This window comes from Ambystoma mexicanum, chromosome 5q (assembly GCF_040938575.1).
Source record: "Ambystoma mexicanum isolate Mex_15411 chromosome 5q, UKY_AmexF1_1, whole genome shotgun sequence".
Lineage (NCBI taxonomy): Eukaryota > Metazoa > Chordata > Amphibia > Caudata > Ambystomatidae > Ambystoma > Ambystoma mexicanum.
Window position 1 is genome coordinate 1,372,104,437 of NC_090933.1, and position 22,688 is coordinate 1,372,127,124.

A 22,688-nucleotide genomic window follows, 5' to 3' on the forward strand; every position below is an offset into this window, starting at 1 on the left:
GCAGTTGGAGGGCATGTATCGGCTTTGCAAGTCGATGGTTTCAAATGTTTCAGAATGTCCAGGACTTAAAGTTTCAGAACTAGGTTAAAGGCAAATTTGGGGATGTTAATGGTTTTGCTAGACGATTGAGAATCTGAGTGCCGACTCTGTTTCGGCAGGGTATTTTAGTGGTCACGGATTTTGTTTTGTAGGAGGTCTATTTTGTTGAGCATGGTGGCTTGGATACTGTTGCACCAGCCTTCATCCTTAATGATCTTGTCAGTGGGAGGCACAGTGAGCTCTTTAAAGATGAAGAGTTCTCCTGAGTGGGACTTCGAGTCTGATATTCAATGGTTGTATGATTCAGATTTGGCATTGAAGATGGCAGTTTTGTATTTTTTTGCAGTGTCTTTGAATAAGTCTTTGGTGATGTCGCATGGGTTGGCCTGCCAATTTTTAAGTGCTTGGCGCTTGTTGTTACACAGAGCTTGGAGGTCCTCTGTGAAATGCAATGATGAATAAAAATGCAGTACAGAAATAAACTGATAGGGTTTCACAAGAGATAATATGTTCACTTTTCCCCTTGTGGCAATTCACTCCCCCCCCTATGCAATATAAGGAGATGGAAGTAAAGCACACAGTTTTCAGGAATACAATCACAAGACGAATTTCAGCCCCCCCCCCCCCCCCTAGCAGGTTTAGAGAAACAGGGATGGTTTTAAACACAGGCAAAAGTACTTTTAAATGTGATATGCAAAGAAGGGAAAAATATGCTAAAAAGTCACACTGGCAATGATTCAGGAATGATTAGAGGGAAAACGGATTTCAGCAGTTGCGAGCAAAAGACGGCTATTTTTGACAGGAGCTAATTTTTCAATTTGCGGCAATTTAGTCGCGTGCGTGCGTCGAGCGCGATTACGGAATAACTATACGGAATAGAAAGGTTTTAGGCTTGTTGGAAAGCTTAGGATCTTAGCATTAAAATGAAAGTTAAATCCCGTCCCTAGCACATACGGATCAAAAGATAAAGGACGATTTTGTGGAGGTAGTTTCTCGAAATTAAAGTAAACTTCAGAATGACAAAATGACACTTTTACAGCTTTGAAATGACAGAATGAACACACGATTCCTACGATACAGTTCTGGACAGGTTCAAATGTTTTGAATCAGATTATTTTAAACTAAGAGATGGGTTCTGCATAGGCCTCAGGATACTCACTCCTAATTTTGGAAGGAATGGGCCTCGTCACGGATCTGGTCAACAGTTTGGACTGGACTTCTGGCGGCTTCTGGTACTGGTTCTGCTCACAGCTGTCTGGTCTGGGTCTGCTAGCGGTTCTGCACAGCGGTCTGGTCTGGGTCTGGTCTCTCTGGATACAGCACTGCTTTCTGGGTCTGCTACCGGTTCTGGCAAAAGTTCTTGGCAAAGAATCCAACAGCTTGCCCGGTTGTTGAATAGTTTGGTTAGGTTGCTAGATTCTGAGGCGTCTGAAAAGGATTCAGCTTGTGGACTAGGCCTCTCTGCTTAAGTTCTGTCCTGGTTCTGGGTCTATCTGGAGTGAAGTTCTGGATCTCTGGATATTGTCTGGATTTGACGTCGTCCGGCAAAATGCTTCGCAAGAAAATGGAAAGTGAGTGCGTTGCCTGTCCAAAGCAGTCTCTTTTTATGTGTTTTGAAAATGGGTGTGTGCGTGGGCATAACTAAGCCTGCCCCTCACAACTTATCATTGGCCAAGTCCTCCTCTCTCCCTTGATTGGGGGGAAGGAATGGAGTGTCATTGTGATGAGGTATGTTTTATGGGTCAGAGGATCCTCCCCTTTGGTTTCACTTAAAAATCAATTTTACCCAAAAGACATATTTCCCAGATACACTGTTTGTTGAAATGACATGTACACATATTACTTAAGGTAGGTCTCTGTTCCAACTCTGATGTTTCTAAGAGCTTGGGTTAAAAAATGACAACATATTGCGCTTTTTGGTTGGTTTTCCAATGCTGGGCTTTTACCCAAATTTACACAGAGGTACACCCCCCTTCTGGGCATATTACAGTAATTTACTAGGTCTCTAGCATAAACCTCGTGTCTGCAATATTAATAAATAGCAGGGTTCGGTCCCAGAACACCGGACAAAGTGGAGTTTGGTTTCAAATCGTGAGGGCATTTTTCATATTACGGACCCCCAAATTGTACATTTCTGTGAGCTTAATAAAAGATTTTATAAGCAATTTTATAAGCAATTTAATCAAACATACATTTGCCCTTAATTGAATTCACATATGAGTCTGGGTCCGCCCCCAGAAGCTTGGCTTGATAGAGATCAAATGTCTCTCCTTCCCCCAGAGCACTGTTTACAGTCACAGCTCAAATCAGCATATTCTATTCAATGGAAAGTCTTTTGTGTTGACTGAGGTCAGCAGACCAGGGGGCCACTCTGCATTTGGTTAACAGAAACCTGTGATTTCCTGCCTTCTTGTGTGGAGTTCTGAGGTGTGAAGGCTTCCCAGCCTCTTGGACTGTTAATTGAATCAGACTGTCTTCTGGGAACAGCAGGTGTTAAGAATGTTCATTAACCAGCAAGGCTTTGAAGTCCAGGCTGGCTCAGGCTCCTTTGTCAGCTATTGAAATACAGTTCTCCTGTCAGAGTTTAGACCGCTAGCGCTGGTTAGTGTCCAATGCCAGTACTGCACCTATTTTTGGAAGCTGTCTTGAATTGATACATTTCAATTAGAAAGGATTTTACTTGATAGTATATGATCCTTGCTTGACATGGCATTGATGTGGATCTGCAGTAGAATAAAGTAGAACACTCAACCAGAGTTGGATTTTTGTTTGGTGGTTTCGTGCCCATGATCTTAGCAATTTTTGACATTAATAGATTTTGAACAGAACCATCTTTCTTTGCACTGGTGGGTGGCAGGTCAGGCGACCATTTTGGTGTGCGCAAATCTGCGCGGTTCTCCTGGATTCTGGGGCAAATGTGGGCTTTTCCACCATCTTGGATTTTCGAAGCCCACAGCACCAAATTTTGTAGCATAATAGTTCAAACGTGGGTCAGGACACCCAACATGAGATGACGAGATAAGATGAGTTAGTATGCAAGCATTTAGCGGTGTTCCGATAGATTTGCGAAACCCCACTTGGGCTTTACACAAACTAGCATTTAGTCAAATAAATGCTTCATCTTCATGCAGGATCAATATGGCGAATATTTTTACCACAACATTGATTAGTGCTATTGGGCGAAAGTTGTTAGGATTGTCAATAGGTCCTTTTTTATGTAGCAGAATAATAATGGAAGTGAGCCATGAAGTTGGAATGGTCTTGGTTCTAAAAATAGATCGAAACAAGTCTAGGAAAATCATCGCCCAGAAACTGGGATATTTGATTACACATGGCGGAAGGCCATCAGGGAATGCACATTTAGAAGATTTGAGTTTATGGATAGCATGAATTATGTTGTCATATCCCCAGGGACAAATGTCAGGACTATGACAAACCGAAAGTCCATCAAAGGGCTTAAAAGCAGGGGACAAGGAATATTTATTCAGAAAGAAAGAAGTCCATGTTAACCCATCGATTGAGGATTCTAAATCCATATTCATAGGCATATCAATAGTTCTAATTGATTTCCAAATATCCCTGGTCTTACCTTTGCACAACTTTGACACCATGTCTTTATTAACTTCTAAAGATGACTGCAGACAGATTCTGTGTATCACTGTCATATTGCATCAGAATCCGTTTTTTTGTGCGAATGTATGTTTTTAAATCAATGCCCATCAAGAATTTCTTTATTTTTCGAAATTCACAATTTTTTCTTTGTCTAAGAAGAATGATTGTGTGTAAAGAGGGCAGATAGTGCATCGTGTCTGAAGGAATAGGTCTGGACGTAGAAGCAATAGAACAGAGATGAGCTTTTAGATTCCAGTGCAAAATGTTGTCCCAAGTGCAGGACAGGATCGTTTGAATGGACCCAAAGGTCGCAGTTTACTAGAAAGGATAACCTTCTACATGTGGCATTATTCCACTTTATAGCTAGCATCACCCTTTGAACATGAATTAGAGCAAGGGCTGGATCTAACTTAAAGTGTTTACATGAAGTAACTATCAATAGATGGTCTCTGAGCCTTGGAGTTAGGGTAACAATCGGTGAGAGAAGCTCCAGGATCTTTCTAGACACAGCTACATAATCTATCATAGAAGAATGGGTTCCTCTCTGCCAAGTGAAGTTAAGATGTACAGTAGAGGGCAGCACTACATGAATATCCCAACCTTTCAGGAAGTGTGTTCAAGTTCTTTCATTTTGGATTGAAAGCCTAAAATGGGCAGATTGGAAAGTTTAGGATCAAGCAGAGACAGAGGGTATAGAGTTGCATTAAAATCCCCGCCAATGATTTCAGCCTGACGATTGAGCATGTGTGCTTCAAGAAGAGCACTATGCAGTTCTACACAATCTTGTAAACTGTTGATGAAGTTGGATTCCAGTACAGCAAAATAAGAAACAAGTTTCTGCATTGGTGTACATCGAATTCCACTTCTATAATGAAATATAAATCCGATTCATACATGTGTTTTAGCGTAAATCGCAAGTTATTTATTATAATTGCGAGACCACCTGCTGGTCTACCTGCATTTTATTTAATTGCATGGTGAGAGATAGACGTATAGCCATCAAACTGGAGTTCTGTCAGACACATTGTTTCTTGTATTAGTAGGACAGAAGGCACTACATGAAGTGCAGGTTTTAGCATCCATTTTTTAAGGTTATTAAATCCACAGCAATTCCAAGAAACAATGCGTAAATCGTTCGATTATGAAGTAACTGAAGGGGGAATGTTTGCTACAGCAGCTTTTATAAGCGGTCCTAACCAGGTGAAGCCATTGAGTGCGGTAGTGAGTGATGCCAGTTGTTCGATCATTTGGTTAGTGTTGCCAGGATGAGATGATCAAAACCAAATAAGCACAAGGGCCAGAGAAGCTGGAGCCCAGAAGGGGCAGAACACATGTATATTCCAGGAAGGGATAAACAAAAGCCACCAAGAGCCCACATGTGGCTAAGAAAAGCACTAAACTATTGGAGGGTAAATGTACAGTGGACCAGACCAAAAACATTAGATGTGAAAGCCCAGCAGGGGCCTGAACGAACATTCTTGAACTTGGGGCACCGAGATACCCAGGGTAAATCTGTCTTTATTTATTACATTTTTTGTACGCCCAGACCCGGAGGTGTCACGGCGTAGTTACAGACATTGGGTAATACAATCTTCAACTATAAGAGAAACAGTGCAAACAGTACAGTAAAGCAAAAGTGATAATACATACAATATATATACATAAAATGGTGGCGGTCGAGTCAGGGTGTGAAGGGGCTGGTTCCGGTTAGTATTGGTTGAATAACCAAGTTTAGTGATTTTTTTTAATTGTGGGTAGGAGGTCTCGTTCTTGATGTTGGTAGGAAGAGTATTCCAGTGTCTTGGGGCAAGGACTTTGAAACTACTGCCCCCACTTTCTCTCTTTTGTATCTTGGGATTTCGAGGTGTGCGTTATTATTGGATCTGAGGAGTCTGGTATGGGATTTCATCATAACTGTGTTAATGAGGTATTTGGGAGCTTTGTTGGCAATACATTTGTATGCGATACTAAGGATTTTGAATAGTATCCTGGCTTTGATGGGAAGCCAGTGGTTGTCTCTCCTGATATTAGAGATGTGTTCAAACTTTTTTATGCCTAGTGCAGCTCAGAGGGCTTTATTCTGCAGGAGTTGGAGTTTGGCTATGTTGGTGTTGGATTTACCAAGGAAGATATTGCAGTAATCGAGTTTGGATAGTATTAGCGCTCTGATAACTGATCCAAAGGTCCTCTGAGCAGTATGAGAAAGGACAAGTGATCTTGCCTAAAACAAATGAGCAAATCCAGGCTATAGAGGGCTGGCAGACTGAACTGTGACAATTCCGTTGAACTTATGGACGTCAGGACAAGTGCAACGGAGAGAGATACCTGCGGCGAACTTTATCAGGAAGGACGATGAGAAACATGTTGGGACCGGTTTCAGCCTCCTCCTGCACCGCTGCTGAGAATGAGTTAATTATAAAGACTGTAAGCTTAAGGAAAACGCAGGGTAAAAAAAAATGTATGCTGGCACTGACAATCATGTGCTTCATGAGTGTGGTAGCACCAATAACGACAGCCTTAGTGTTATGGTATGTGGAATCTATACACCCATTGGGAATGTTTTTACCAATAGTTAATATGTCCACGGTTCAGGTGATTACTTATACCTTGTCCCCAATGGAAGAAAGACAGGGAAGGGTATGGGAATACGCTGTTACTGATTATGAACATGACACATGCAATTCTAAAGAAAACAAATTGCTGGGTATGTGCCCATTTACCACAGCATGCTGGGAAAGGAATAGGTTGGTATGTACAGCCATTACCATTAAGTTCTGCATGTAGTGCATCTTTAAGTGCAATGTTCTATGGGAAATGGAATAAGAGTGGTACGAGCCAATTAGAAAGAACAAACATTAATGAGTTTGAGGAAATTATTATGAGACATGTGGGTTGTTCCATATTCCATAAAGCACGTGTGATGATCACAGAGTCAACAGCGAAAAGTACGCGAAAAAGAACACAAGATAGATTGTCCCCACCAGTTAAAACATCTGTAATGACGTTTCGTGTAAGAACAGACGGGAACAAAGATGCAGTTCCACCTTCTTACACAGTGAATAATAACCCGAGAACTGTCCCTTTTTGTCTAAAAAAGAAAGGCTCCTATTCAGAAGGAACACTTACTGGATGCATGAATACAGCGGTAGTAAAATGGGAAATAGAACCAGTATATGTCGGATATCCAGTCTATTTTATATGTGGAGAGAAAGCATATTCTTGGTTGCCCAGAAACTTGGGAGGTACATGTTACCTAGGTCTACTGTTCCCGGGAGTGTTCCTCTTAGAAACAGCAGACATGGCCAGACTAGCCAGATCTAGAACCAAAAGGAGTAGCGAAGGTGTTTTGATAGTGACTGATGTAGCGAAATCATTCATTCCATTTTTGTCCCAGATAGTGAACTCCTATAACATAAGGCAGCTGTCCAGAACACTAAAAGACACCATAAACACAACGACATATTTACTATTTAGCATGACGTTGGAAGAATAAGGTCAATGATGCTGCAAAATAGAATGGCTCTCGATGTGATCGTGGGGGAATTTGCAAGATTGTGGGATCAGCGTGCTGCGTATTCGTAGATGACTATTCCCCTACGATTTTTGAAGCAAGAAAGAAAATGCATGTCCTAAGCTCCGAACTCCCTACTGGAGAAGGGGGCTGGGGAATAGAGTCCTGGTTTTGGGGAATACTGCGTTCTTGGGGATGGAAGTTGATCTTGATATTAGTAGTGGTGTTTGGAATATTCATAACGTGCTGTTGCATACACTGCCTACCGTTAGTTTGCACTGAGGTAACTGAGGGATGTACGAAGGGATGTATGCATATGATGACAAAAAGAAAACAAACTTATGATCGGGATGACCGAGACACAAATGAAATGGAAACAGTGAAAGAATTAATGGCTATAGACATTAATGAAGACGATGATGCTTATAGTAGCATGAAAAACTCAGACATAAGTGCTTTAGACTTATCGTCATCAAAGGATGACACTAAAAGAATAAGACGTTGGGCATACGGTCAAAGGAGGGTTTGTCAGTCTAGAAAAATGGATACCTCTGATTGACGGCAAACGTATTTGGGTGGCCGTGGGCCAACCGTCTCATGCACGATACGATAGGAATACAGGTTTCCGAGTTCACCAATGAACGGCCATTTTGATATAACAAGGATCGCCATTTTGTTTCCTAACAATTGCTCATTGCTTTCTGTTCAAATTGCTTCGCAGCACATTTTATGCTTACACTGCTCGACTGTTAACATTGTTGTCTGAACGTGAAAGGACAAGGCCGCAGGGCTGCGAGGCTAATAAGAGTTTGTTGAAACACAACGTAGGCAGTACCGGGAAAGAATGCCTGGCTCCATCCCGAATGTAGCCTTGAAGCAGAGCCGCAGGGCATTTAATCATTTCATAGCTGCCAGCCAGTCTCGTTATATGGTAGAATATGTTAGAATAAAGCAGTTAAAGGCTTGAATTATGCTCTTCTTATGGCCCCCCCTTTACCGGAGCGCGTCGGCTCCCAGGACGCGAATAGCACCTCATAGATAGCAAGGTCTGGAATGTGACTCTTCCGTGTGTAGCTCGCTTCCAAGAACAGAAGCACTGTGTTCTGTTCAACAACTGAAAGATGCCTCCGCACTTGCAAAATTGCATATTGTTACTAGAATAGATATTTGAAGGTGTCATATTTGTCGAAAGTGTCCATCATCACACCGAGTTCAAAGAAACCCAATAAAGGGGGGTGTTAAACGTGTCACAGCTGATTGTATGATATGCATTTTGTATATATGTAACTGATGTACGTAATTCGTTCTCTTGCGTACCTCAAGGTCTAGAGATACACGTTGCGGGGAGTGAGACCGAGTTGGCCAACTGAGACTATTTGCTTTGCAATAAACCCTAGCTTTGGGAATACAACCTTGTGTCTGGCGTATCTATAGTGTGTGGTGACTTGCCTTGTTTCCATAGACATGAGGGACCCCGAGGGGCCCCTTTCAGCCTGACTCCATAAGTACATTGTAGACCTCACACAAGATAGGAGCCAAGTCTGCTTCAAATTTCCTATAAAAGTCTGAGACTATACCATCCGGATCGCCAAATTAACTTCAGACTCATCAATCATAGCCTCCAGCTGATTTTTTTTATCCAAAGACAACTTGGAAAGAGTAATCTTATCAAAGAAAGCTGCTAAACTGTCATCCTCAGGCTGTACATCTTCTCTATACAAATTCTCATAAAAACCTCTGAAGTGTTCACAAATGTCTTCATTCTTATTTAACCTCTTAAGTGCCATTGAGGTCCCCCCCCCCAGTGCCAATGGGTTTTTTTTTTAAAAATCACGGTATTCACCGCCCAAACCCGCCAACATTTCCCCCCTCATTAAGTGCCACCGACGAGCCAGCTCGTCGGTGGCAACCTGGAGCGGTTTTTACCGACGTGCCGGCTCGTCGCTGCCATTTAAAGGGTTAAACACCAGCTTCCGTCAAAATAGATGAAACATTCATATCCACTGCAATTCCCTTAAGCTTATTAGCCAACAATCTCCCACTCCTATCCCCAAACTCCCAAAACCGTTGCTTCAAATAAAACATACCTTTATCCGCCAAAACCTGTACATAGTCGTTTACCTCAGACTCCAACTTCCTTAGACGTGTCCTGTTCTGTACCGAGTCATTATCCGCACAGACCTCATCTCTTATTCCATCTTCTTAAGTTCTTCCTGACTTTTCTTCCTAGCTTGAGCTGATCCATTAATCAGTTCACCCCCAAGAACTGCCTTAAACCAATCCCAAACAGATGTAACCCCAGCCGTACCTCTATTATCCTCAAAGAAACAACAAATGAAGTTCTCTAACCCCGACGTAACAGTATCATCTTTAAGTAAAGCAGCCTGCATTCTCCATCTCCTAGATCTTCTACCCACAATTCCAAAATTCACCTGCATATCAAGCAAAGCATGATCTGAGATACTTCTTTCCCCAATATTGGAGCTCTCTACCTGATTAATTAACACCTTACTAATGAAAAAATGATCTATCCTAGAGTAAGAATTATGGACAGGAGAATAAAACGTATACTCTCGAGATCGGATGAAGTTCCCCCATACATCTGCAAGTTCATACTTAAATAGTCATTCACGCAATTTTGCACTTATCTTCTCCCCAGAGTATTTGCAGTCAGATTTCCGGTCCAAATTATTATTCATAACTACATTAAAGTCCCCACCTAAAATAATCGTCTCACCCTCCATCTTATCTAGCAACAGGTCCAACTTGGTGAGAAAGTCAACAGTCAGCGAACACGGAGCATAGACTGTCCCAAACGTTATCATTTTCCCATCGTAAACGACATCAAGCAGCAAAATCAGTCCCTCATCATCCGTTAGTATTTTTTTCACCATCACCGGAAGGCCTTTCCTAAATACACTCACTCCCCTTGATCTTGAATCATAATAGAGATTACATGCAAGTACTTTGGACTGACCAAGTAAGCTCCACTTTGCTCAGTTAAATGAGTTTCCTGAAGCATAACCACTTCTGCTCGACTCCTCCAAATCCGCGCAAAACCTTGCGTCTCTTAATAGCACCTCCTATCCCCTTAACATTCCATGTTGCAAAAGTCAGCGAAGCCATAGTACAGCCCTCAAACTCAATATCTTCACCGTGACCACAATACAGTGAGAGAGAAAAAGAAAAAAGAAAAAATGGGGGAAAGGACACATGCACACATACACAACTAAAGCATTTCACGAATGAAAAGTCCAATATACAATCGAACTTGAAATAAGCAAAAATATATACATCTAGAACATCATTCCAAGCCATACCCACCAGAGATACATCCCATGCCCTACAATAAATCAAGATAAGCATAAAAAATTCCCCATTAAGCAAACTAGTAAACACACACAAAAAGAACATATACCAATCCTCCCCAACCCACCAGAAACATGAAAAATAAAAAAGGCGAAAAGTGAAGTAAGACACTTAATGAAGCAAAAACATATGCCAATACTAATTCGAAGAACAGTTCAACTCAACATGAGGACCAAAGCCATCCATGTACCTTTCCTTATTAATCTAGATGACATAAGAATAAAAATAATGTAAAATATCAGCAAACAACTGAGAAATGAAGCATCCCTCCCTCAGTCATAACTATATATAGGCAAACACATCCACCACAACACAGCTCACCACTACATCGTCCATACACCTAGCATATCACAAACTTGCTCCTCCTATAACCCATGTCACCAATATGTAACTCAAGGCACACAGATTGACCTATTCCCACACTCCATCATCCTGAAACACAATATACATTTTTTAAGCCACACAAGCCCACACCATACATTCTGGGTAGACATCCACATCTCTTACCACCCAATCCAACCACACACCTGCCACCTACAACGCTGTCATATCATCTGTTAACAGACCCATACATACATAAACTCTTATCCAAACCTTTCAAGAGCAGATAAAAAAAATATACATATACAAGGACAGTAACCATATCCTGCTCCAAACTATCAACGGAGCAGACTCTTTCAAACCCAATGCAAGGCACCTCAAAAGCGAGTATAACAAATTATACCTATCCCCAACTCCCACCCGCTAAACGCCACAAAGGATGTACTATTATTCAGCTTTAAACACTGTAAATTGCACATAGAGTACATCACGGTCTTGGGGTCTCGTAAGCTTGCCATTCACTGTTCATCCTCCAAGTGAGAATTAGCACCAGACATTGACTAGCCATCAGCATTTCTAATTATATCTACAGCCCCTCAAAGAATTCAATGACAGATGCCACAACATTTTGAAACATAACAGTGCGTGACAGGAGCTTTAAGGTCCAGGGCACCCCCAAATGCATCTGGGCACGTCAGGTCTCAATCACTGCCCCCAACACCCACTTGAAGATGTCTGCCCCCAGCAATCCTCGCACCCCATCCACCCAGCTGCACCGATTACTGTTTTTTTTTCTTTTATATGGCCAATTCAGTTTCCAAACAGCCTCAAGATTCCTCATCAAAGCATCCCTGCAAAGCCCCGTAGTCCAATGCTGCCAGACCAAGGACCACCGTGGCAGACGGGTACATCTCCCCCCTCGCTCCAAGTCACAACGAGGTATCCACCCGCAGTCACAAACTCCCCATGGCCCTACCATGACTTTCTCCACCACCGTGCAGTTCTTGGTTCCTGTTATAGTTCTCCACTCAATGAATTGGCGAAGTAGTATGGTCAGAACAGCATTTCACACCCCTGTGCTGCCAGGCTTTTCCGAAAGTTAAGGATTAGCTATGCATGTAGAATGGCAATTTCAAAATGGCCCCCTGTTCGGGCATGTTTCATTTTTTTCTTCAGCGTGACGAAAACGAAAGGCACACAAACGGAACTGCTTTGGATTAGTAGGGCGTATACTAGTCGTAAGGAGGTGTTTATTTTCACGGTTCAATAAGGATCTCTAGTCAGGCAGAAAGCTGCATTAGCATTGAAACAAACTGTATGTCCTTCGTTCTCACCGACGTGCAATTAACACTGACGCTCTAAGGATTTCAGTTTATATTTTCTAAACAATTAAGAACTCCACCAGCATAAACAGCTTGCTACCTGCGTAATCCTCCGCCACGCCAGTCCGCCATTCCACACAGTTCCGCTCCACAGGTCCGTCCGTATGCCGCCATAAACATGTCCATTCCAAACCAGATGCCCGGAAACCGTGTGCGTTCCGTTACGCAACGTGCGTCAGGTATAATAAAAGAAACAAAGGTGCCTTTCTCCACGCAGCTGCAATGTAAATGACACATGTTTGCATTCAAGGAAACCCAGCATTCCACGACAGTTATGTGAGCATTACCGAGCGCCATCTTGAGCCCGTATTATGAATGGGAGTAAAGTTTCAGATCAATGAAACAAAGCATAACACAAGTAAAACAGTCTCAAGCCATTCCCAAATTACAAGCGCCTACTGGAATCCAACCTTCCTTTTTTCTGTCTATTGACAGTGGCTAAGTCAGACGACATTCCTTCCATAGGGTCCACTTCCAAGTCAGATAGAAAAGTCTCTGCAGCCCTATTTTCAGTGAAGGAGTGCAGTTGACCATCCACCACAATCCTGAAGATAGCAGGATATATCATAGTATTTTAGCTTTTTCTCCTGGGCCTTCACTTTAGCATTATCAAAAGCCCTCCTTTTATCCAGAACATGCCTGCTGAGATCAGTGAACACCATACTCCTGTTACCGCCCCAAGCCAAGTCCTTCAGTTCCCTCGCCCTCTTCAAGACCAGTTCCTTTATGGGAAATCTGAGAAATGTAACTATAAGATGACAAAGTCTCTCACCTAGAGAAGGCTTAGGTCCAAGGGAACGATGCACCCTTTCCATTTCCAAAGTTACCGTTGAATCCAAATTCAACACCTTAGGCAAGATCCTCTGTAGGAAGTACATAGCATTCCCTTTTTCTGCATTTTCCGGAAAGCCAGCAAAGCGGAGGTGATTTCTCCTAGAAAGGTTTTCTTGCTCGGACAGCTTCAAATTAATCTTCGCATTGGCAACCCTTAATTCTCTAATCTGATCCATTAGCTTCCGGGTCCTCATCAATAAGGTTTAGGTGGTCTTCAGCTGATGCAACCCTCTTGGTCACATTTTCAAACTTCTCCTCAGACTTCAGGAGAGCTGTCTTGATCTCCACCATGTCCATTTTCATTTCACTCAGCAGAGCCAAAAGCTTGTCATCTCTATTCTCGTCTGTATTGTCTTTTTACTTCTTCATCCATTTCTGTCTCTTGGCATCCGGGGTATTTGGCAGAGACTGTCATATTTGTATAGGGAAACAGCAAGGACACAGGAGCACAGCAGTTCGTGTTGTTTTTCAATGTGAAGCTGATGACAAAGTGATCTGTCCAATCTACGGAAGGATGGAATCAATAGTGATTTGAGAGTTGAGAGTGAGAATCCAGTCCAGAGTTCTACCTTTGGAATGGGTGGGTTAATTGATCAATTGTGTGAAGTTCATGTCTGAAATGGCTGAATGGAAGGCTGATGCGTCGAGATCTAGGCGGTCGCTGTAGTCAAGGTTTATGTCACCAAGTATGATGCATTTAGTGTTAGGCTTGATAATGAGTGCAAGTAATAGAGGGATCTCTAAATTGGGGTGAGTATTTTTGTTGGGTGATCTGTACACTACCAGAAAATTGGTGGTGGTTTTGGGATTGGAAGTAAATTTAACTAATAGGAGTTTGTATCCCTTTATTTGTTCCATTGGGCAGGCTCTAATTTCCAACCTGGTTCTGGCTATTAGTGTGACTCTGCAACCTTGAATGTTGGTTCAAGGGCTAGGAGTGGGCCTGCGGCGGGACATAGGCATCTTTCGGTGACTACCAGGATGTCAAGCTGTTGATCCACGAGGAGGTCGTGGATTTCTATGGCATGTTCTCCAAGGGAGCGGGCATTAATGAGTGCGTCTTTGAGCGTGGGGGTGAGGTCTCGATGTGGTGTGTTACCTAGGTTTGGTGAGTGAGCAGTGGTTCTGGAATTAGTTAGGTGTTTGGTTAGTTTTTTGGAATGGTCTTTGTGTTGGCGATTGTTTGCGGTGGTGTCGCCTTTGGAGAGAGTATCTGTGGTTGTGGTGGGCTTAGTACCTGTTAGGAGGGTTTTGGTTCTGGCCCTGAGTCTGTTGAGTCTATCAAGACCTACTATAGGTGTTGAGTTGCCGTTTGTCTAAGTGGGTCGGCGGTTTTTGGCAGTATTGTGAGTGAGGCCTGTGATGATAGATACTGCTTTGTTCGTGGTGTTGGTGGGAATATTAGATCTGGGTGTTGTAGGGATAGGGAATGGGGGTAGGGAGGTTAGGAACTGGGTGGGTCAGGGAATCGGGTGGTGGTGCTGACAACCGAATCTGGCTAGTCCTTCATTGGTGTTGATGAAGTATCCTCCTGTGCATGGTATAGAATGGGGCATTATACAGAATGGGAACATGATGGTGGTCAGGAAATCCAGCATTATTTGGAGGGAATTCGATTCCAAGTACGTGTGAAATTCGGCATAATAGCATAGAAGTGGCTAAGGGATGGCTATACTGTACGGCCTTGGTAGTAAAGTATCATTATGAGCAATGAGTTCAGGTAGCCTAGCTAAATCATTAGGTTAGGATGACAGCAATCAGGTCTTACTTAGTCTGATGCAGTTGGGGAGTGGCAGCAAGCAATTCAGTATTAGCAAATAGGCTGGTACAACTGTGGCTTAGCAGCATACTATTCAGCAATTCAGTGTTCAGCAAGTAGGCTGGTGCAAAAGTGGCTTAGCAGCATACTATTCAGCAATTCAGTGTTTAGCAAGTAGGCTGGTGCAAAAGTGGCTTAGCAGCATACTATTCAGCAATTCAGTGTTCAGCAAGTAGGCTGGTGTAAAAGTGGCTTAGCAGCATACTATTCAGTGTTCAGCAAGTAGGCTGGTGCAAAAGTGGCTTAGCAGCATACTATTCAGCAATTCAGTGTTTAGCAAGTAGGCTGGTGTAAACGTGGCTTAGCAGCATACTATTCAGCAATTCAGTGTTCAGCAAGTAGGCTGGTGTAAACGTGGCTTAGCAGCATACTATTCAGCAATTCAGTATTTAGCAAGTAGGCTGGTGTAAAAGTGGCTTAGCAGCATACTATTCAGTGTTCAGCAAGTAGGCTGGTGCTAAAGTGGCTTAGCAGCATACTATTCAGCAATTCAGTTTTTAGAAAGTAGGCTGGTGTAAAAGTGGCTTAGCAGCATACTATTCAGCAATTCAGTGTTTAGCAAGTAGGCTGGTGCAAAAGTGGCTTAGCAGCATAGTATTCAGCAATTCAGTGTTTAGCAAGTAGGCTGGTGTAAAAGTGGCTTAGCAGCATACTATTCAGCAATTCAGTGTTTAGCAAGTAGTGCAACATATATATCAGTCATTGCAGTCAGGCTAGTACATATAAAGCTGATGCGGCTGAGGAGCGGCAAGGAGTCAGGCTAAACAGTGATGTGAATAGATAGTATGAAGCAGTAGTGGACTGTAAGAGAGAGTCTCTGTTGGGCGTGGTGGGCTAACGTTGGCTTTGTGAACGTAGCGTTTGGCAGTGGTTAAGCATATGCTATTGAGTGGATCACACTGCAAGGTAATTATGGGAGGATGGTATGGACATGCCCAGGGGTTGAGCTACCATGGAATACCGCTCACTACGTTGTGCTGTTACTGGCATGCCAGATAATGTAGTAGTGAAGTGTGCAATGCAGCAGGGAGCGTGCTTGTGATCTAGGCAATCAGTGTTAATAGCTTCGCTAGGTTAGCGATCCTCAGGGGGGGCGGGGGGGGGCCACAAGCAGGATAATGCCATAACGCTTACCGGTGGCGATTTTGCTAGAGGCGGTAGTTTGGCGCCCAGCAGCCACGACTCGGCAAGACAGGCAAACACAGGATCCTTGGTTCTGATCCTTTGTTGATCCGGCTAGCACCTTCCAGTGTGTAGGTCGGCCGGAAATAGGCTGCAGGTCGTGGATTAGACCAATCTGCTGGCCTGCATGCGTTGCTTAGCAACGAGGTTCGGCAGGATTCAGGAATCTCAATACGGCCATCTTTGGCTTGCACATGGTATTTGCGTGCCAAGCACGATGCGGGCACTTCATAAAAGGATTAAAGGCGGCCAATATACGGCAACTAGCCCCGCTCAGTGTGTGAAAGAGCCAGATGGGCTATGAGGGCCTTACCCCAGTGAGTTGGGGGTGGGGGGGGGGTTTGAGGGGCTGAGACCCTCCTCTTCTGACGTCCGGTTCAGCAGCATTAGGGGCTCCAGCCCTCGTCGGCAGCTACAGACGAACTGAAGGGCAAAGACAAGATCCTTGGTTCTGGAGAATATCCCTGGAGAAGGGATACAATCTGATGGTTGGATGAGGACATTGTTTTGAACACAACACAAACCATTTTTGTTTAAAACATTCTTTGATGCATCTCTCCGAACTCTGGTTTGAAGTACAGAAACCAGCCACCACTACTTGCTTGGGTGAAGTAACCATGAACTAAGCAGTAGCTTAGTTTATAATTGTATATATTAATAATTAGGTTCTAAGAGATTTGGAAATAAGGCATGGTTTTTGCTACCTGCCTTGGAGCTTTTGTTTGGTCAAACTTTTCATCTGGATGGGTTTGTGGGCAGTACTGACATGAGTAGGGCTGGTTAGGTTTACATTAGCAGCTTCTGCATCCTGTCTGCCAACAAGATTGCAGAGAACAATGGACAAATAAGCCATTGTTGGTCTCCGACTACAGCTCTGGTATGTTCCATCTTGCGTCATTTTCTCTTGCCAGTCACTTCCACCTCACCTATTGGGTTTCTCGGTTATTCCTTTAAGGAATGATCTGCATTTACAGCTGTGAAGGGAGTGTGCCAACATCTTGGAGTTGTTATAGCATCATTTTCCTCTGCATTTACAGAACACCAAAGTTTCATAAGTGCCTCAACCATCCCAAAATCATACTTTGACCATTGACTGGCTTGTTTATTTCATCCAATACTTTGAGATTTCCTTCCAGCACATAGCTGGCTTCTAACAGCTACAGATGGGGATGTGTTGCACATGTTGTACCTGCAACTGTCTAAATATGTTATCTGAATTCATTAAACGAAATTAATCCTGTTATGGTTAGAATTGTTTAGGCTCAAGGACAATTCAGAGAAATCCAAACATGACCATAAGAAAGTTTAATAAACTGACAATTATATTTGTTGTAACATAAAAGTGGAATCGAGATGGTCACACCACTTATTAAAACAAATGAATCGCCTCTGTTGCAAGAAGCAGTTTATACAAAAGTGAAGCAAAAAAATAAATAACATACATTATGGAGGTACTACTAACAATTTATTTTTAAGGTTAACACAATTTCATATTGGAAGAAGCCAAATATTCTTGGAAGCAGCATTTTATTCAGTTTATGAACTTTGGTGTGTAAGGTTTAAAAATCGGCATATCAGCTAAACCAGTATCAATTTAATTTGGTAAACATTTGTGTTGACTATTCCTTCTTGGAATGCAGAAATAATGGCGATATTAGGCCTAAAACATTTTAGGCAAAACATACCATTTCATTTCCATACTAGCCTGAGTTATATTGCTGCACAGCTCAGCAAATATTTCTATTCCATTTGCCCTTTCTACTCTATTCACAAAGGTCACATTTTTTACTCCATTAACTTATAATTGAATGGAACACTTGACATTCTCCAATCCCTTCACACCAAATAAATTCCTTAAATATGAGTCCTTTAAAAGTAGACATCAATCCTCTCGTATGCAATTGTATCTCTATATGCCGCTTCTATGACAAGGAACGGTATGACGTCCTTTCATCGCCAGGCATTTCAAAGCCTGCAATTTAAACATGTACAAAAGTTAATCAAATTTGTTTGGGGGATGGAAAAGGGCAGGTAAGTGGTGGAGAGGGGGGGGGGGGGGTAGTTATAGTTAGAAAAAAAAAAATACATTCGGTGAGGGGGGGGGGGGGGTCGTGGCAGGGGGGAGCCGGAAAAAAACATTCAGTGAACTTTCATACACGTTTAAATTGTAGGCTTTGAAATGCCAGACGATAAAAGGACATAGAACCACAGGAAACTATCTACTAATCACAAGTGATGCTGGACACTAGCGTTAAACCTTTAGCATTGTAGAATTTTCTCCAAAAGGGGAAACAGCGTTCAGGTAGAAGGGCAGTTGTGGCGAGGCATGCATTTATATGAAATTCTGGCTTCTGGAGTAATATTGAAGATTCCAGATTTATGAATTTCATTCTCACTTGTTTTCTCTTTATGAACTTTGTCTTTTCACGGGAGGATAGCTCACGGGCAACGCACTCGCCTTGGAAGCAAGACCATGCAGCGCACACAGACTTAATCCCTGAGTGTGCTTAGAAATCTTTGGGTATTACACGCATTATAAAAAAACAATTCTAATTATGTGTCGTGCCAACCTTAGTCTAATCATCCAAGTGAGAATACACCTTTTCTCCATTTTAGTAGCTGACATTTTCTATGGCATTCGTTCATCTAGAGGATTATAGGTTCAAACAGCAGGTGGACATTAAAACATAAGAGAATCCAGCCAAAATTAAGGAAAGGGAAAGCAGGAAAAGATGCATCTTTAGAAAGCATTTAGATGTCACTTGATTGGGACTGTCTCTTGAACATTTTTCAAAAAGTTGCTGACAATTTGCATAAGGTCCTTAGGCAAAGTGTTACATTTGACGGGTAGCTTAACACAAAAGGTAGTCTCCCTTCAAACTAACAGCTGTGTCAAGAGTCAATTGCAACACAGACTTCACCACATGCATGTCATCTTTGATGGCAGATAAGACTATGCGGTATACTGTATACTGAAATATTCCCTGCATTAAATTACACTGAAATGATCCTTATGTGTATGTTTTATGAGGTGCCTAACTAGGTTAATATTATTGAAGGTTTTGCCACATTCAGTGCACCAATAAGGTTTTTCACCTTTATGTTTTCTCTGGTGGTGACTAAGCCATCTTGTCCAAACAAACCCTTTGCTACATTCCCTGCACTTAAACAGTTCTTACCTGTATGTGATTATGTTAAATAAGACCCCATGCTGACAAAACCATTTCTGTCACCATTTCTGTCAGTCGGTGCACCGATTAGGTTTGCCATCTGTGTAGGTTTGCTGGTGACAAAAGAATGCTCTTTCCACATTTTGTGTACAGTGGTTTCTCACCTGTATGTGTTTTCTGGGTGTGTTTTCTGGTGGCGATTAAGATCTCCACTGAAAAGGAAGCTCTTTCCACATTCTTTGCAGCTATGCAATTCCTCACCTGTATGTGTTCTCTGGTGGGAAATAAGATTTGCCTTCATAGCAAATGCTTTCCCACATTCAGTACACTGATGAGGTTTCTCACCTATATGTGTTCTCTGGTGGGAAATAAGAGCCCTCTTTGCAGCAAAACTTTTCCCACATTCAGTGCACTGATGAGGTTTCTCACCTGTATGTGTTCTCTGGTGGGAAGTAAGATTTGCCTTCGTAGCAAATGCTTTCCCACATTCAGTGCACTGATGAGGTTTCTCACCTGTATGTGTTCTCTGGTGTAGACTAAGCTTGCCCTTCCAAACAAACCTTTTCCCACATTCAGTGCACTGATGAGGTTTCTCGCCTGTATGTGAGAACTGATGGTAAATGAGACTTGTATTTCGACTGAAACATCTCCCACATTCAGTGCACTGAGGAGGTTTCTCACCTGTATGTGTTCTCTGGTGTAGACTAAGCTTGCCCTTCCAAACAAACCTTTCCCCACATTCATTGCACCGATAAGGTTTCACACCTGTATGTGTTCTCTGGTGGGTATTAAGACTTGCCTTCGTAGCAAATGCTTTCCCACAGTCAGTACACCGATAGGGTTTTTCACCTGTATGTGTTCTCTGGTGGGAATTAAGATTTGCCTTCATGGTAAATGCTTTCCCACATTCAGTACACTGATAGGGTTTTTCACCTGTATGTGTTCTCTGGTGGCGATTAAGCTCTCCACTGAAAAGGAATCTCTTACCACATTCACTGCAGCTATGCAGTTTCTTACCTGTATGCCTTGTCTGATGGGAATTAAGATTTGTTTTTGTAGCAAATGCCTTCCCACATTCAGTGCACTGATAGGGTTTCTCGCCTGTATGTGTTCTCTGGTGGTTAATAAGCTGGTCCTTTTGAGCAAACCCTCTACCACATTCACTGCAATTATGCAGCTTCTCACCTGTATGCATTTTCTGATGGGAAGTAAAATGTGCCTTCATAGCAAATGCTTTCCCACATTCAGTACATTGATAGGGTTTCACACCTGTATGTGTTCTCTGGTGTAGACTAAGCTGGCCCTTCCAAAGAAACCTTTCCCCACATTCATTGCACTGATAAGGTTTCTCACGTGTATGTGTTCTCTGGTGGGAAGTAAGATTTGCCTTCGTAGCAAATGCTTTCCTACATTCAGTACACTGATGGGGTTTCTCACCTGTATGTGTTCTCTGGTGGGAAGTAAGATGTGCCTTCCTAGCAAATGCTTTCCTACATTCAGTGCACTGATGGGGTTTTTCACCTGTATGTGTTCTCTGGTGATAAGTAAGATCTCTCTTCACAGAAAATCCTTTCCCACATTCAGTGCAATGATAAGGTTGCTCACCTGTATGTGTTCTCTGGTGATAAGTAAGATCTCTCTTCACAGAAAATGCTTTCCCACATTCAATGCACTGATACGGTTTCTCACCTGTATGTGTTCTCTGATGGCGATTGAGACCTCCCTTGAAAAGGAAGTTCTTACCACATTCACTGCAGTCATGCAGTTTCTTACCTGTATGCATTGTCTGATGGGGATTAAGATTTGCCTTTGTAGCAAATTCTTTCCCACATTCAGTACAGTGAGGAGGTTTCTCACCTAAATGTGTTCTCTAGTGGGAAAGCTCTCTTTGCGATAAAACCTTTCCCACATTCAGTGCACTGATGATGTTCGAACATGGGCAATTAGTATATCAATTAGAGAAACATTTTTCCCACATTCTGTGCATTGGGTTGAGGTTTCTTGCCAGTTTATTCTGTCAGGTGCTTAATAGGAGGATTCCTTCTACTGAACCTTTATCCAAATTGAAAGTGCATACGAGTTTCCTCATCTGTAGGTCATTTCTGGTGACAAGATGTTTCATCTGACTGAAGGTTTAAAAATATTTACTGCATGGATTCTCTTTGTAAGCGTTTCACAAAATCCTTTAAACAAACCAGCCTTACATTCACAATTTGAAATAGCACTCACATTTGTTCTCTCTGGAATAATGGACAAAACCAAAAGGCAGCTCTTCCTGCAGAACAAACACTGTTGCTATTGTTAGCAAACAATGTTGCTATTAGTCTGTAATGCTAGGTATTTATAGCAGCTCGTTCTTTCTGGATTCTACCACTAATGTGTTGAATAGAGGAAACCCATCATGTATTCCATAGCCTGCTCAATGCCAATTCCTGCTAAATCTGAAAAGACAACTGGACCACAAACTTGTATCCTAAGACGTTAGGAAATTGCAGATTGCAACAATGACGCTTTGCTTTTTAATAGTCCAGAGAATTTAACATTCATTGTTTGGGATTTTGTGTGTGGAATCGTTCACCTATTGAAATAAAAGGAGAAGCACATTATTAGTTTCATATGTTCACAACTGCAGGCATCGCTAACAGGGAGAATGGGTCTCAGTAGTTGTAATGTGCATTCGTTTTGATGTAATTAAGCAATATAACCCTAGCCTGGGGGCTGGGAGGACATTATAGGTCAGGTAATGCCCCAGGGCATAAATTAGAAGCCTAAGCGAAGAGAGGGCTTTAATGTTAGACCTGGTGCATTACCCGAGCAGTAATGCTCCCCCACCCTTGTGATGGTTATATTGCTGTTTGTACCCCAGTATGTTGTACCAGGGCACCAATAGTGTTTTTCCTCAAGTTGCAAAACGGCCAGTTTGTCATTTCTCAACTTGAGCAAAAAAGAAAAACTACAAAACAAGATGGCCACCATGGATCCGGGAGAAGGGAACTACATGTAGTCCCTTCACCCTTTCCATGGAGCCCATTAGCAGGAAGGAGATGCGCCAGTAACACTGAGTTTTGACATGCGGTAAAGCCTCTGTTCTGAGCCTCCAGATTGGCTGGGATGCCGCCACACTGTTCTTGCCGGGTACTAATATCTACCCTTCAAATGGGAAAAGCACCCTAATAGGTGGCAGAGTAGTGGTCCTCCAATGATTAAATACAATGTGATAGAGCTCATATGCAGCAGAAATATGGGAAATTAATTTTTATTTACACCCGTTTCAAGAGCATGAGGAAAATCAAATCACACAGCCTGGTGAACTAAACACTGTATATGGATATTTTAATCAGTGCCGTGCATATATGTTCTAACCTTTTAGGAAGAGGTTTGACACCAGGGGCCAGAGCAAAGTTTTGCAGGTTTGACAAAAAGAGCAAGCTCTGGCAGAGGATGCCCAA

At 42.5% G+C, this 22,688-nt stretch overlaps 2 protein-coding genes across 4 annotated transcripts in view; both read right to left on the reverse strand.

The window, feature by feature from the left end:
• Window positions 1–22,688, reverse strand: part of LOC138498168 (zinc finger protein 84-like) — a 228,364-nt gene that overhangs the window by 178,709 nt on the left and 26,967 nt on the right. The window contains exon 3 of one of the 3 annotated variants that reach the window (XM_069622047.1): window positions 12,275–12,451. The exons of the other annotated variants lie outside the window; for them this stretch is intronic. The gene's annotated coding sequence lies outside the window, so the exon portion shown is untranslated. The remainder of the gene's footprint in view (window positions 1–12,274; window positions 12,452–22,688) is intronic. 3 annotated transcript variants of the gene reach the window in all.
• Window positions 17,360–22,688, reverse strand: part of LOC138498166 (zinc finger protein 84-like) — a 32,296-nt gene continuing 26,967 nt past the window's right edge. Inside the window, exon 3 of the mRNA XM_069622044.1 lies at window positions 17,360–21,817. Within this exon, the coding sequence (XP_069478145.1) occupies window positions 19,400–21,022 (1,623 nt within the window). The 5' untranslated portion in view covers window positions 21,023–21,817 and the 3' untranslated portion in view covers window positions 17,360–19,399. The remainder of the gene's footprint in view (window positions 21,818–22,688) is intronic.